This window comes from Leiobunum rupestre, chromosome 7 (assembly GCF_980474605.1).
Source record: "Leiobunum rupestre chromosome 7, qqLeiRupe1.1.hap1, whole genome shotgun sequence".
Lineage (NCBI taxonomy): Eukaryota > Metazoa > Arthropoda > Arachnida > Opiliones > Sclerosomatidae > Leiobunum > Leiobunum rupestre.
The window spans coordinates 30,596,177-30,613,066 of NC_143390.1; the positions used below are offsets into that span (position 1 = coordinate 30,596,177).

Below are 16,890 nucleotides of genomic sequence, written 5' to 3' on the forward strand. Positions count from 1 at the left end.
ACTAGATAGCCCGTGGCGTTGCTCATTCCTTCATCCCATCGAAAAACAAAAAAACACCATCAAGGTTAAGTTTAACGAGTCGCGTTGAAAAGTTCTTTGGGGAAAATAACACGCGTCTCTTATCAATAAAAACTAGGTTTAAAAAACTCATTCGAATCTTGCAGAAACCAATAAATATTAGAACCAAAATAGCAAAAGAAAATCGTTCCAGATATTTTGAACATCCTCTCCCAAACTTGTCCGTCAGTATTAATGAGCCTTTCAATTAGGGATCGAGAATTAAATGTTAATTACCGCGAATATTTTGCGTATTTGCTTTATTCCCCCGATTTACGTAATAAGACGTGTATTTATACAAACCATTTTTTTATTTTATGGCAATCGTAAACGATCTTTCGATGCAAATAATGTTCATTTCAGTGGCGCCAATTTAAATTTCGTATTCGAACGATGTTTTATTTCGATCAAATTGGCTCCGTATTCGCGTATTAGCTTTATCTGGTAATATCGGTCTCAGAAAATCGGTGTCGTACGCGGAAATAACTCTTATGCCGAGTGGATTCTCGACTAGACTCGGGGAGACACTATTCCCTTGATTATTTCTCAAGAGGTCTTACGCCGTTGCCAAAGATGTATGGCTGTTCTTGGAGGGGAAATTCAAATTTTATTTTATTATTTTTAAATGTAACCGGAAACGGTATTTAAAATCAAAATAAATTAAGACGCCAAAAATGTCTTTTTAAATAAATCTTATGTTTTTTTGCATCAAAATTTCATGTAATTTATCATAACGCGTATTTTTTGGAAATTTTAATATTTTAAATTTCATGTAATTTATCATAACGTGTATTTTTTGGAAATTTTAATATTTTAAATTTATTAAATGACGCAAACAGGTATGGAAACACGCGCAGAAGTATTCCTTGATTAAAAAGAAACTTCTATAAAATAATGGTTTTTAAAATCACAATAAAAGGATACAAAAAATTATTTTTGAAATAAATGTTATGTTAATTTTTAGTGTCTAAATTTCAATTAATACAAATTGTACGGATGTTCTTCGGAATTTATTTATAAATGAACTAAACAATCAACGGTTGTTAAAATCAAAATAAATTGAGACCGCAAAAACAAATAAATGTAAAATTTTAGGCAATGTATCGCAATGATCTCAACGCGACATTTTTTTTAATTTTATCAAAAATTAATTTTTGCGAATTCACTTTGATTGATTGCTATTATTTTATCAATGTTGGATACACGTTATAGGAGCTAAGTAGCGTAGTTATATCTTTTTTAGTTTTAGCGTAGAAGGACATAAAGCGTAAAGGATGCAGATAAGACCCGCAATCTCTTTTTTGTACGTCTACCAGCCATGCTCCTCTCCCTCAATTAGGCAAGCTGTCACGATAAGTTAGTCGAAACATATCGGCCCATCATAGCACTGACGATGGGATTAAAAAAGTATATTTTGATCCTGATTTCCTCCCGCCAACCTCCCCCCTTACCTGTTATCATTTTAAAGGTGGAATGTTTCCCCCAAAAGCGCGCTTTTTATATTTCAAAAAAATTGGCTCCGTGGAAGAGAGAGAACCGAAATTTCGTCCGAGTTGCAAGAAGCGCTGATGCGGGATATAAATGTTTTTGTCGGAACGGAAAAAACTATTTGATTTAGTTGGCTTCTCTCTCTCCGCCCGTAGATAATGTATACGACTGCTCCGGGTTGAAGAGTGCTACGTCAAAAATGTACGAAGAATCCCGCGTTAACTACCGCTTTCACGTTGACCCGGCGTCCCGTCTCCCCTCCCTCCGTCGCTAACAGCTGGTAGCGCGGCCTAGGGCTTGAGAGCGTACTACACAGCCTTCGTAATACACACACACAACACGCGGTCCTCTCCCCCTTCTCCTCCGTCTCTTTCGCCTCGGCCAACCGCGCTCCGCGATCTCTTCTCGCATACGCATAGGCCTAACCGAGTGCCTCGTCGTTCGACGTCGCGGATATTCGCGTACCGGTAGAAGTTTTTGGCAGAACCCGCGCTCGTGAATCGGCGCAGCTGCCGGAGAAGTGTTCCCCCGAGTTTCGGACCGACGGTATTGTTCGCGCTATCGAAGGTTTTCCTACGCTTAAAAGGCTTATTTTTGCGCGAAGGTTTCGTCGCTCGCGGCTCCGGAGTGTGTATCACGGGCACCGTCTGTCGCGAAGTGGTAATTTCGCCCCCCCCCCCCCGTAGCCCGTTCGATATTTTGTTTCGCGAAAGGTCGGAGAGCGTCGCTGTGAGCGGTGGCCCGGCCATCTTCGGGCCCGAAGCGTCACAGTGGCTCCCGAGGCGTCGATTCTTCGACCGGCAGCGGCCTCTAACCTCGTCCAGGGTTCAGCGTATCGGCGGCCCGCAGTCAGGTAGCGGCTGCTAAAGCCCCACCGTGGATACGTTATGCGATTCCGATGAACAGGACCCATTGCGGGACGTTTTCTCTAGTCATAGCCAGCGCAGTCGCTCGGATTCTAGTCTCTCGGCGGTCTACGGTTTTAGACGTTACTCTACCGGTGAGGTAGCCGAGGGCTTTACGGGGCTGCCGCCGTTGACGCGGTACCTCGTAGACTCAACCTGGTATACGTCACTCGGACATAACGGTCGTATGGATTACTGTCAGAGTTTGGCCGAATGGGCCAAGGATAAACCCCTCAGTATTCTTCAACTTGATCCAGCCGATCGAGCCGTACTAAAAATAGCAGGTAAGAAACTCGTACTTTCTTCCGTCCTAGTCGCTAAGCCTAACTTTCAAAATCGTGAGTACGCGTTTTTGGGTTAGGCTGCGCCGCGACGCATTTTTCGATTTTCGCGTCTCTCTCCGTAGAGAATCGGAGGATGAGCGCAAAGGCTTAAGGAAGACACACTGTTTACCTTTTTTAGGGAGGGGCGGGTGGAAATGGGCCTATTTTTTTGATAAAGGGAAGCCATCGTGAGTAAAAGGACCCTATGAATATTAATGAGGGTACACCGGTTCAATTTTCGTGGCTTCGACTCACGCTTTGACTGGGGAGACTGTGTCGACGTAAGAGAAACCCAGCTGTACTCTCATTCCCCCATCAACCCCCACGCGTTTTATTATTGCGGATTGAGGAAAAGAAACGACCCGAGAGGAAATGTCGATGTCTGCTCCGTTCGTTACCACGGACCTTTATCTTATCAAGAATATACCTAGAATCGTTATATAAATAATAAGCTAGTGATATCATTAACTCACGCATATCCAGCACAATAAATCATAGGTCTGGGGAGAAAAAAAAACGCCGTATAAATCACGCTTTCAAGGATGTAAATTTTAATTTTAGACTCGTTGTCAAAGCTAAAATAAGAACTGAACGAATTTGGTTCCATCCCCATCCCCACCTCCTCATCCCACTATCTCTTTCTGCCAAACCGACGCGTCTTCTCATAAAATTCCGATCTTTATCCGGAAGATGCCGACGAGAGGTGGGGGGGGGGGGGGGGATAAGTGACAAATCCCTCCCTAATGTCGTCTGCTATAATTTGTTTTGGTAAATTGAACCAAAAACGTTGCTAACTCGTTTGATAATTCGGTTGAAAATGCCCGTTAATCCAGCAGATTTCTCGAGGATGGTCTCTCTCAAAGCCGTGTAAATGCAAATCGATTTTGCTTTTTCCGTGGCCCGGAATGAAATTCAACTTTTTTTTTTGGTTTTCGCCGTCTCCCGTAATAAATTTAACTCGGGACTTCTAAAAATAGAGCTTAAAGTCGAGCTCTACGGAAACGGCAGAAAAGAAAATAACATTAGCAGAAGTAGAAAAATAATTTATTTTCCAAACCTCGAAATATTCCGATTGCGCCGGTAACCTTTACGAAATTATTTCGGTCTCCACTTCTTAGAGACGGTATATTAAAATTTTAAGTGTTCGCTGCGTTATTTAAGAATATTGATGGCTACATTTTCCGTAGAGCGTACCTTAGCCTGCACCTGTTAACCTCGCTCTCAAGTAACCCTCCGTGTCGAGACTTTCACATTATCGTAAGTCAACAATGTCAGTATTAGATAAGACAACGAACCAGAGTGTACGTAGCGTTTATTAAGAGCTAAAGTCATTCTTCGCATTTACGTAGCTGCTACTCAACTCGTGTTTCTCAAGATCCGGTAATTCTTGGAACACTCTAGTTACTATTGTTTTTAGTATCGCGCGATTTAAGTCATGCTGTAGGCCAATGCCATACTGGCAGGAAGTTGTTCCTACTTTTGTTTTGTTAGTTTTAATTATAGTTTTATTGTTACACCCGTGTTTAACTATTTTGATCCGTATGCGTCGTCGGGCTTATCATTATAACCAGCGGTTATTGGAACAGCGGGTCATTTTCATTAAAGGTATGTTTGTCACGCGCGTTTAAATCATTGTTGGCACTTTATTGATTATCAAAAGTCAAAATTTTAGCTAGAGATTCCAACAGTAGACTGGTTTCGCCCTTTTGGGGCTCATCAGTACTGTGTAGGAACTCTGGCTTTACTCGGAAATCTGCCGATATCAGTAAAACTAATAAACATAAACTCTGAATGTTTATTACTTCATTGATTTTTTTAATAAAAATCCAATCAATCGATTTTTTTATTTTATTCGGATTTTATTGCTTTTTATACAATTAATGGCTCTTTTCCTGTATAATTAACGGATATTTTACTTTTATCAGATAGCTAATCTTGAATTAAATGAAATCTTAATTAAATTTAAGTACTGTTTAATATTTTAGTTTCCTCAGATTTTCTGTTTATTTTAAATTCTTAAGCACTTTTTTTGCCATTTTTGTATTCCTTTATTGAAATATATTTGTGTGATTTAAAACAATGATTTTTTTAATCATTTGATTTAAATCAGCCAACACTAAATAATTTTTTTGGAACTAATAATTAAAAAAACTAACTCAGGTTGGGGCTATGTAGCTTAAAAAGATCATTTTATGCGGGTTCCTATTTCCAAAATTTTGACTGCTATTTTGGTAAAATTAACTTATATTTTGTTTATCTTTTCTCTGGACCAATTGTTATTAGCGGCAAACTTTCAGATCTTATTTTTTACTTCCTCCTCAGAAGACAATACAAAAACTTATCTTAATTGCTCTGGTTACTTCCCGGTTTTAATATCGTTAAAATCATAATTACGGTAGATTCACTTCAAATGTTTTTTTTTCAAGTATTTTTATCTTAATCAAAAAACTTCTAAAATCTAATATATTTGTCATCTTGGAAACAGACGAGTTCCTATCTCCAGAAGTGTCGTGACTAATAGCATTTCAAAAATTCGTGATAACCCCTAGGATACCTGCCACGTTATTAATATTTTAATATTTATCTGCTAGTCAAGCGTCTATTGCTATCGATTGTTTTCCATACATTTTACAGGCAGCCCAGTGGTCCTTATAGGATTTTATAAACCTATCCTATATTCTCCTGTAATTTCTTCAAATGCTCTATAAAGTCTTATAAGTTTGATTTAATACATGTTTCTTAAATTCTTTGTAAATTAGCTTCATAATTTGTGATGGTTAAATATTGCTACGTCCTGTTTTAGTTTCCAACTACCTTAGACAATTAATAAGTTTTAAAAAAATATATAAGTTTTATTTAGTATTTTTTTAAGCATTATTGCGTTTTATAATCTGTATAATATATTATATTTGAAGAAAATATTATCACAAATAATCAATTTGAGTCCTATATTATCATAAATAATCAATTTGAGTCCTATATTATCATAAATAATCAATTTGAGTCCTATATTATCATAAATAATCAATTTGAGTCCTATATTATCATAAATAATCAATTTGAGTCCTATATTATCATAAATAATCAATTTGAGTCCTATATTATCATAAATAATCAATTTGAGTTCTATATTATCAAAAATAATCCATTTGAATCCTATCCCTATATTATCATAATTAATCAATTCGAGTCCTATATTATCATAAATAATCAATTCGAGTCCTATATTATCATAAATAATCAATTCGAGTCCTATATTATCATAAATAATCAATTCTCGTCCTATATTATCATAAATAATCAATTTGAGTCCTATATTATCATAAATAATCAATCTAATTCCTATATTATCCTATATAATAAATTTTTGTGTCCCGTATAATTCTCTAAATTGATAAAAAATCTAAAAAATCGTAATTTTTCATATAAGGAATTAAAATTTTAGACTTCTCCCTGACGTAAAGTCCGGCGGCGATGTAAAATTGTCGGCGGCGGCGTTACTCATTTTCAGAGCGCGTACCACGGCGGCGTAAGCCTTAAAAATGCATCAAAAATATACAAAATTGAAATTGAGCCTCTTTCTCTTTGTTTAATCTGCTAGAAATAGCTAGTTCACTGAAAACATCGAAGAGGAATAGCGACTCTAGCTTTGACCAAACTTTAATATATAAAAATTAACCTATAGCGGCGGCGCGCCGAAAATGAGGAAACAAGCCGGCGTGGCGGCGTGAACGGCTCTACTCTGACGATAGAATATGGAATGCTATTTTTCCAAGGTCCCCCTCCCTACCCTTGGCCGTGGTTGGTTTTATATTGTTCCGGTCTAATAATAGGTACCGGCGAGTCCAGACGGTGCCGTACGGGAAAACGGCGCGGGCCAATTTTATTTCGGCCCTCAATGACTGCTGCTGGCTTTTAAATCCATTGCCAAAAGGACTCAGCCCGTCCACGGTGCGGTATACGCGATCAATAATGTCACCTATTTTATCTCCCTGACTGGAAAAGATACAGCTGCTCTATCAAAAAAAATATTATGTTCAAAAACCGCAGATATATTTAATTTTGGGCAATTTAACTTATTCAAGTTGCGCAAATCTTTGATAGGTACGCTTAATTTTGTAAAGCTGTTCTATATAAAACTTAAAATTTTTTGCGTTTTTTTAATTGAAAAGTTATTTCGGAAATCCGATTCATATGATTTAAAGATTTTAGAGTTTTTGTTAGTGTTGTTAATTTTCCGAATTGCTGAAAATTTTCCGCAAATCGAAAAAAATTAAAAATTGAAACATAAATTACTATTAAGGGTTTTTAATGTTTTTAACTTTTTATCGATATAAAATGTCTAATATCAGTAAACATACTACAAAACATTAATAGTGTTACATTGTTAATCAGTTTAAACTAGTCTAGAGATTTAGTTTTACTTTCAGATTCGAAAAAATGAGGCGAAAATGCCGCTTTATTTAAATTTGCAAACAATATATTAGACTAATCATGGAATTAAAACATTTTTGTATTTTTTTCGGAAAAATACGGAAATTTTTTCGACTTACAACACTAGTTTTTGTTTTTACATTTCGGGAATTTGAAACCGATTTTCGGCCAGATTTCGGGATTTTTCAAGTTAAATTTCCAAATTGTTAACGTAGCACTTTGCATTTCATATTTAGTTAATAAAAGATTTGAATATCCAATGCCTTTTAAATAACTTTAATTAAATCATGATGAGTGGGAAAAGAGGAAATAATTACAGTTCTGTAATTTTTGTAGTACTCTCAATCAATCTATTACCCGGAGAGATTAAACTATAATGGTCAATATAAACTGTTCAAAATCCTCGAATTATTGTGGTTACTTTGATCGTGACCAAATTTTAGGCGACAAATTTCAGTGTCGCGCAGTAGCGCGGTCTGCTTTGATCAATCGCCCTTGTGTGTATGTAAAAGCACTGAAGCTGCCGCCTTCCGCTCAATATTTGGGGGTGGAAGGGGAATGAAAATTGTTGTCTCCTTTACCCTCCCCCGCCCCCTTCTCTCTGTCTACCCCCCTCAACCTCTTCCAAATCCGATTGTTATTGAAATGGACACGTTTTAGTATTATCCCCGTATCAGAAGTTAATAATATCACTTACTAAATAAGTTTCAATTTCCTAAAGATATTTACTTTTTTTAAATATTATTATCCCTTTAAACAAGATTATTCTTCCTTTAAGCAAGATTATTCTCCCTTTAAGCAAGATTATTCTCCCTTTAAACAAGATTATTCTTCCTTTAAGCAAGATTTTCTCCCTTTTACCAGATTATTCTCCCTTTAAGCAAGATTATTCTCCCTTTAAGCAAGATTATTCTCCCTTTAAGCAAGATTATTCTCCCTTTAAGCAAGATTATTCTCCCTTTAAACAAGATTATTCTCCCTTTAAACAAGATTATTCTCCCTTTAAACAAGATTATTCTTCCTTTAAGCAAGATTTTCTCCCTTTTACCAGATTATTCTCCCTTTAAACAAGATTATTCTCCCTTTAAGCAAGATTATTCTCCCTTTAAGCAAGATTATTCTCCCTTTAAGCAAGATTATTCTCCCTTTAAACAAGATTATTCTCCCTTTAAACAAGATTATTCTTCCTTTAAGCAAGATTTTCTCCCTTTTACCAGATTATTCTCCCTTTAAATAAGATTATTCTCCCTTTAAGCAAGATTATTCTCCCTTTAAGCAAGATTATTCTCCCTTTAAGCAAGATTATTCTCCCTTTAAGCAAGATTATTCTCCCTTTAAACAAGATTATTCTCCCTTTAAACAAGATTATTCTCCCTTTAAGCAAGATTATTCTCCCTTTAAGCAAGATTATTCTCCCTTTAAACAAGATTATTCTCCCTTTAAACAAGATTATTCTCCCTTTAAGCAAGATTATTCTCCCTTTAAGCAAGATTATTCTCCCTTTAAGCAAGATTATTCTCCCTTTAAGCAAGATTATTCTCCCTTTAAGCAAGATTATTCTCCCTTTAAGCAAGATTATTCTCCCTTTAAGCAAGATTATTCTCCCTTTAAACAAGATTATTCTCCCTTTAAACAAGATTATTCTCCCTTTAAACAAGATTATTCTCCCTTTAAGCAAGATTATTCTCCCTTTAAACAAGATTATTCTTCCTTTAAGCAAGATTTTCTCCCTTTTACCAGATTATTCTCCCTTTAAACAAGATTATTCTCCCTTTAAGCAAGATTATTCTCCCTTTAAGCAAGATTATTCTCCCTTTAAGCAAGATTATTCTCCCTTTAAACAAGATTATTCTCCCTTTAAACAAGATTATTCTCCCTTTAAGCAAGATTATTCTCCCTTTAAACAAGATTATTCTTCCTTTAAGCAAGATTTTCTCCCTTTTACCAGATTATTCTCCCTTTAAACAAGATTATTCTCCCTTTAAGCAAGATTATTCTCCCTTTAAGCAAGATTATTCTCCCTTTAAGCAAGATTATTCTCCCTTTAAGCAAGATTATTCTCCCTTTAAACAAGATTATTCTCCCTTTAAACAAGATTATTCTCCCTTTAAGCAAGATTATTCTCCCTTTAAACAAGATTATTCTCCCTTTAAACAAGATTATTCTCCCTTTAAACAAGATTATTCTCCCTTTAAACAAGATTATTCTCCCTTTAAGCAAGATTATTCTCCCTTTAAGCAAGATTATTCTCCCTTTAAGCAAGATTATTCTCCCTTTAAACAAGATTATTCTTCCTTTAAACAAGATTATTCTTCCTTTAAGCAAGATTTTCTCCCTTTTACCAGATTATTGTCCCTTTTACCAGATTATTGTCCCTTTTACCAGATTATTGTCCCTTTCAGCAGATTATTGTCCCTTTCAGCAGATTATTGTCCCTTTCAGCAGATTATTGTCCCTTTCAGCAGATTATTGTCCCTTTCAGCAGATTATTGTCCCTTTCAGCAGATTATTGTCCCTTTCAGCAGATTATTGTCCCTTTCAGCAGATTATTGTCCCTTTCAGCAGATTATTGTCCCTTTCAGCAGATTATTGTCCCTTTCAGCAGATTATTGTCCCTTTAAGAATACAAATATATCTTTGTAATAGTTGTTGAAAAATATATAATTTACAATAACATTGGTAGTATAGGGAGATTAATAATTATCTAGTAAGAAATATATATATATATACTTTTGACAATACCCAGTTAAAACAATGTCAATAACTTATTGTTTTCGCTGAGGTATAAGGAAATATTTTCGATATTCACTATTTTAAATTTCAATCCAAGTGGAAAGACTCGATTTTGGGAGTCGACGGCGTATCAGGAATGACAACTACGTTTTTACATGTTTTCTCTTTCGTTCTAAAATAATTCTTGACATTTCCGGTATACACCGAGTTTGAATTTACGCTGTTTTTGTTAAATAATGAAATATAATTTGATGAGAATGTGGCCTTGGACAAAGCTCGATTGACGATATTTTTTTATTTCAAAGGCTTGTTTTCACTAAAGAACACTTTTAGTCTAACTTTCTTTATCAACTAGGGATACACCGATATATCGGCCTATTTTTCTAATACCGGTATCGGCTTAAGCGAAGCCAATATTGGCCGATACCGGTATTAGTAAAATATTTTCAAAAAAACATTTAAAAATAAGAAAATTCTCGATTAACTAACTAATGATAATATTTTATTTGATTGGCCGCGCCACGTACGCCAGACTTCAGAAGCTAGATCATACCTGTTTTTAGACCCGGGATTACGAGTGTAAACCAATAAAAAACAACGATATTCGATTTGGGATAGAAAATATGTATCACGTAAGATGAAAATAAACATATTCGGATATGCTCTTGCAAATTTTTTTTCATGAAAAATTAGAATAAAATGGTATGACAGTGTACTGAACGGTCTTTGACAATTATTTTATCATTATACACTTATTATAGATAACTTTGTTAATATCGGCTGATATATCGTCCGATATATGGGCTGTAACCGAGGGGTCGGACACTTGCCATTATTTTGTACGGGATTTCGTAGAGATTTTGGCGATTTTATCATTACTTTTTGAAGTGATTTTAGGATTTCAATGTTAATTTACCATAGAAAGAGTTAAAAGATTTTGCGATTTTAGACAAAGTGTACGGGATTTTGGTAAATGTCCGATCCCTCGGCTGTAACCATATTGGCGCATCCCTATAGTCTTGGTCGATAATTCAAAATAACGGTCAAAAACGCCGCCGATCAGTTTAGTAAAATATTTTCGGCGGCGTAATCGACTAAGACTATTATCAACATAAATTTAAATATATTTCTAAATGATATGAACCCGAGATAGATACTATTAATTTTAAAGAAACAGATCAATGCGAACACGGTTTGAAACGTTTGCTCAATAGATTCTGAAGCGTAAAATATTTACCCCTATACCAGGAATAGCTCGGGAGAGTAAATACCGTTTTCAATTGTTGTAGTATAATGCCCCAAACACAACGTCACGTTTTTCGGTTCATCAGGGGCGAAATATTCAATTTGCAGATGCCGTAATTGCGCTCTCGTTAAATATTTTGTTGGCCCGCCGGCACTGCACCATCAAATTTTCCATCACGACCCAATAAAAGGACCCTTTGAACGTGGACTATAGTGTATAACCCTCTCGTCCGTGGTGTGTGTGTGGGGGGGGGGGGGGAGGGCACACGCGGACTTCATTTTGTCGCCTATTAAAAAGCCATCATGCGCGAGAAAAACCCGTCTTCCACTTTTTCTGGCCATGAAAAGAAAAAGGTGTTTCCCGTCCGTCGTGGTGGTCAGGCGGAGAATGCTTTCGTGATTGACTCGTGACATGACGTACAGTCTTGGCGCACACTATGATGTTTCGATTCTCGCGTGATACTGACAGACAAGGACGTATATAAGGGGGGGGGGGTTTAGGGGGTTCAAACCCCCTCCTTAGGACTCAATTCCTTTCTTACGAAATTAAATTTTGCAAAACAATATCAATTTTTTTCTTTGTTTTATTATCATTTTCTCGCAAATGTATGAAAAAACTTCGTTTGATACACGTGCGGAAATGTCATTGTCACTCGTCCCGAGTCTAGCCAGTACTTTAAATATGCGTTATTGCTAACGAAAAATTTCGCGCTCGCTGCGATCGCGATTTCATCTGGTTCTATATCTACGTGCTTGCTCACAGACGGACCGCTTTGACAATAACAGAGTTTCCACACGTCAGGGAAATCTGGGAAAAGCCTGGGAATTTAAAAATGGGCCTAAAAATTTAGGGAAAGGTCGGGGAATTTTAAGAATTCGATTTTCTCTTGACACTTTTTGAAGATAATTTTACTCTGGATCTATGACAAATTCTTTGATTATCATTTATTCCCTTGAAGCTTTGGCTAATTTTTTCAAAATTGCAATAACCTTTTTACCGAAATATAAGTCAATTTTAATTTATTAACTTCTGATAAATGTAAAATATAAAATAATTTTTTTCCCTTAAAAAGTCAGGGAAAAATCTCTTAAAATGGTCAGGGAAAACAGGGAATAGTCAGGGAATTTTAATCTAAAAATTTTGTGGCAACCCTGTACAAGTGTTTATGGATGTTTTTCGAAATAAAGAGTGTAAAAAAGAAGTTATTAAATAGCAAATTTTGCTTGATTAATTGGCAAATAAACTGTCGGATATCAGTCGGCCATATTTTTTTCAAGTCGGGACAGTTATTACAATTTAAGTTGCAATGATACATGAAAATTTTGTGTGGTATCTTAGCGTAGTGGTGTTCGTTAAATCTTAAGGTCAAAAATATTATTTACAAAAGTGTTTGTCTTCATTAATTTAAATAATATAAATTTTATTTTAAAGGTATTACTATCAAAATTGCAATATTAGTTTTTCCAGACAATAGATATTTGTTTTCTTCATTAATATAAATACTATAATTTTAATATCAAAGATGTTATTATCAAAATTCGCTTCTTTATCAATTAGAATTAAAAAACAAAATTAGTTCTGGGTAATAAATTTAATTAAGATTAAATAAAATTTTACTTTAATTTATAGAAATCAGTAAACAATCAGTCAGTTAGAAAAATGTTTTTGTTTTTAATCTACAGTTATTATGAAATTACGTTAATGAAGCAAAATAAATATTAAATATTTGGCGAATTTTCCCAGGGAATCTCTACCATTTTTCTTAGAAATTTTCTAGATAATTTAAATGTAGTGTAGTTATACAATATAAATAATTTTACACGGTATATTTGCGTAGAAAATACTCGAATTTGGATTTTGTTTTAAGTTTGCAACGCTTCGCTTCGCCCGTTTAAAAAAAGAAATAATCAATGGAGGGAGAGAGGAGTAAGATGAATCAGATGATGATGCTTCACTTTTTCTCCGGCGCAGCGAGGCCTCCCTTATGAAAGACATCTTCTTTTATTATTCGGCCAGAGACGGCTCTTCCGCCCTTTCTCTTTCTTCAATTGCACCAAAGTTCTGTCTCACAATCCGATTCTCCCCTCCATCCTTACATTCTAAAACGAGCGCAACCCACTCGCTACTTCTCTAAAGACTGAGTTTAGCCGCGCTGTAACGGTTCTTACACTCGCAGGTTCCTCTTGAGAAAGTTTAAGTTGTACCATAAGCCTATCATAAGGTCCCTATAAGTAAAGGTCTAGCGTAGATCTCCATAGTAACGGCGTCAGCGGCGGCGATTCGAAAACATTTAAAAATAAAAACAACAGTATTTTAAAAGCCAAGATACATCATGGTTATTATTTTTTTATCCAAAAATTCATATACTTAAAACTTAAGCAAGAAAATGTACAGCTCTAAATTTTTACTAGTATATATATTTTTTAAGTGTTCTTTATAATATCTCATCCGCCATTGAATACATTGATAACAAAAGTCGATATCTTTAGAAAAATATCTGTGTACATGGATAGATAATTAGGCCTTTCTTGGCCACATACTTTTCGAAGGTATTTTAGGTAAAATAACGTACACGACGGGGCGATTTTCTATTTGGACGAATCTATCAAAATCAATTTACGGTTAAATCATCTTAATGCTACTCGCATCTGCAATCTCAAATTAACTTCTCTGAACGGCGTTGTCCCGGAGAGAATAAAATTTACGTACGACGATAGGGCAAAATTTCTACATCTAAAATATTCTCTTACTTGATATAAAGCAGCCACGCTCGGGTTGATAAATGCCACACAAAACGCGTCTAAATCTCACATTTGAAAAATAAATACCTTCAGAAACACAACTCTTATTTTCTAATACGCAGTTTTAGGTTCTGATGAATCATTTTGCAAAGATAAGTGTTAATTTTAAGTTTTTAAGCGATGAAATTGTGAATAAGCCTTGGCTACGGTGCTAATGGCTCGCGGCGGTGGTTCTAAGTTAAAAAACGTTCGCGCACGGCTCGCAAATACATAGTTGAGAACGTAGCCACTAGGAGGTGTAGATTTTGAATACCTACCTGTTAATAACGGAAATGTTATTGTCAAAAATTTGGCCTAGACCTTTGCTTATGGGGACCTTAGGATTGTACGCAAGGGGTCGGACATTTACCAAAATCCCGTACACTTTGTCTAAAATCGCAAAATCTTTTAACTCTCTCTATGGTAAATTAACATTAAAATCCCAAAATCACTTCAAAAAGTCATGATAAAATCGCCAAAATCTCTACGAAATCCCGAAATCCCGTACAAAATAATGGCAAGTGTCCGACCCCTCGATTGTACGGAGGTGTTATACCAAGAATGTATTTATACTTAGAGAAAGACGTCGGTTTTTAGGGAACCAATGAGATTAGGGGAAGGATCTTACTTCTATGGTATGATGGGGATTGGAAGCAGCGCAAACATTTCTCAACATAGTAAATCTCCTTAAGTAGATATACCAAAATTCTTGGTTATACGCAGGCAAGAAAAACAGTGTACAATAGTGGGGAATACAGTTCTCAAAACACTTCTTGATATATATTTTTTTAAATTGTAGGCGCGCTACTGCACTACCGGGGTTTAAAAGATTCCCTTTCTATTTTGGAGTGTATTATTTTGCACGCGGTGTTCCTGTTACGTGTTTGTCATACAGAGCAACGCCCCTCGAAAGGTTAATGTTAATCCGCCTGTAACGTCGCTAGGACGGCCTCTACTTAAAATTCAAAATGGAACCGTTTTTTCGGTGAATTTGAAAGGGAATCTCTGGGGAAATTGCTACCTAGCCCGTTTCATAATGAGCCTGCTGATAATTACTCGAGCTAAAGTTAATTTGCATTTAGGATGTTATATGATACTATTCGAGATATTTGCTGGTTTTTAACTGGCAATCGCTAATCTCGTAAATTTACTACATCATTTCCTTGAAGCGCAATGTAGTTAATGGAGTACGATATTTTTATTATTAATTTGGAACGTTGCGGATGAACACGTTGTCGTAAAAAGTAGCCTTGATATTTTTGTCCATGCAAAATACGATTCTGACCAAATTTGTATTCAAACTTCAATACTGTGAAAGTACTCTATCTAACTTGCTTTATTACTATTCATACTAGTGTTGTAAGTCGGAAAGGTTTCCGTATTTTTTCCGAAAAAAATCAAAAAAAGTTTTCGTTCCATGATTAGTCTATTATTGTTTGCAAATTTAAATAAAGCGGCATTTTCGCCTCATTTTTTCAAATCTAAAAGTAAAAATAAACCTCTAGACTAACTTTAAACTCATTAACAATGTAACACTTTTATTGTTTTGTAATATGTTTACTGTTATTAGACATTTTATATCGATTAAAAGTTAAAAAAAATTAAAAACCCTTAAAAAGTATTTTTCCGATTTGCGGAAACTTTTCCGCATTTTATTTTTCCGCACAATTAACAACACTAATTCATACTAAAATATGCAAAGAATGGACACATTCACAAATTACTTAAAGGGAAACAAACATTTAAAGCGAGGCTATTAGAAGTTCGATTTTAATGCTTCGATTTTTACCAGATGAAACTAACCTTTTGGTGGTAAGGTAAATTACGAAAAAACGACTATTGCAACTCTGTTTTAAGAGGCGTTTTATGCTCGGTTTTATGTTAAAACTATAAACAAAAGTTTACCTGACGAAAAATTCATCATAAAAAGAAACAAAAATATATGGTTTTTGAATAATTTAAAATTTGTACTGTTTAGTGTTCCGACTACTGAAGCCATCTGGTTAAAAATCGAACTCTAATGGCGTCACCCCTGTGAAATGATCCAGAGTTATCTGATTTAAATCACCTATTATACTTCAGTGTATTTATAAAAATGTACGAACGTAGCTTCTATAGTGATATCCATTCAGAGCAAACTCAAATAAAGTATTTTTTTAATTATTACATAAATTTAATGAAGATTAAATTTTAGTTTACATTACAGGGTTGCCACACGTAAGGAACAGTCAAGTTAATTAAAAAATGGGTCTAAAAATCAGGGAAAGATGAGGGAATTTTAAGAATTTGTAAAAAGTTATGGAATTCAATTTTATCTTGACACTTTTTGTAGGTAATTTTACTCTTAGTTATCTGCCAAATTCTATGATTATTATTTAGTTACTTTAAAGTTTGCTAATTTTTTTAACGTTGCAATAATACTTTTGTACTGAAATGTAGGTTGATTTCAATTTATAAACTTCTGATAAAAGTAAAATATAAAGCTAAACATAGTCTAATTTTGGTTTTAAAAAGTCGGGGGAATCTCTTAAAATGGTCAGAGAATAGGAATCTGAAAATATTGTGGCAACGCGGCATTACCTCTGCACTCAAATTATTAATGAATTTATCCATAAAAACAGACGTTAAAACCTTTAAAAATAAAAAAATGAAAAACAATAAAAATACGGTTAAAATCAAATTTTTGGGCGTTGTTAAAAAATTAAAAAACCAACAACCCGTGTCAAATGGGTAATCGGTATCATTCCATTGACCATATTGTTTATTGTAAATAGTATATTCTCCGATTCATTGTTTGTTATTCCGTCCCGTTGCTATGTGTTATTACTTTATTTAAAACACGGCATTGTTATTTTCGTGCCGGGAAAGACTGACAGTTTTCGTTCTCTTTTTTATACGCGTTGCGAACTCAGCCAAAAAATAAA

The 16,890-nt window shown here is 34.9% G+C and overlaps 1 protein-coding gene across 14 annotated transcripts in view; it reads left to right on the forward strand.

Moving 5' to 3' along the window:
- The first annotated feature begins 1,790 nt into the window (after positions 1 to 1,790).
- The window catches only part of shot (dystonin-like protein short stop), a 141,646-nt gene continuing 126,546 nt past the window's right edge, over positions 1,791 to 16,890 (forward strand). For 5 of the 14 annotated variants that reach the window (XM_090180921.1, XM_090180928.1, XM_090180922.1 and 2 more), the window contains exon 1: positions 4,172 to 4,378. In XM_090180921.1, coding sequence (XP_090037047.1) covers positions 4,222 to 4,378 — 157 coding nt within the window. In that variant the 5' untranslated portion in view covers positions 4,172 to 4,221. Of the gene's footprint in view, positions 2,735 to 4,167; positions 4,379 to 16,890 lie in introns of those variants that run through there. The other 9 variants (XM_090180926.1, XM_090180931.1, XM_090180933.1 and 6 more) reach the window with 5 other exon arrangements.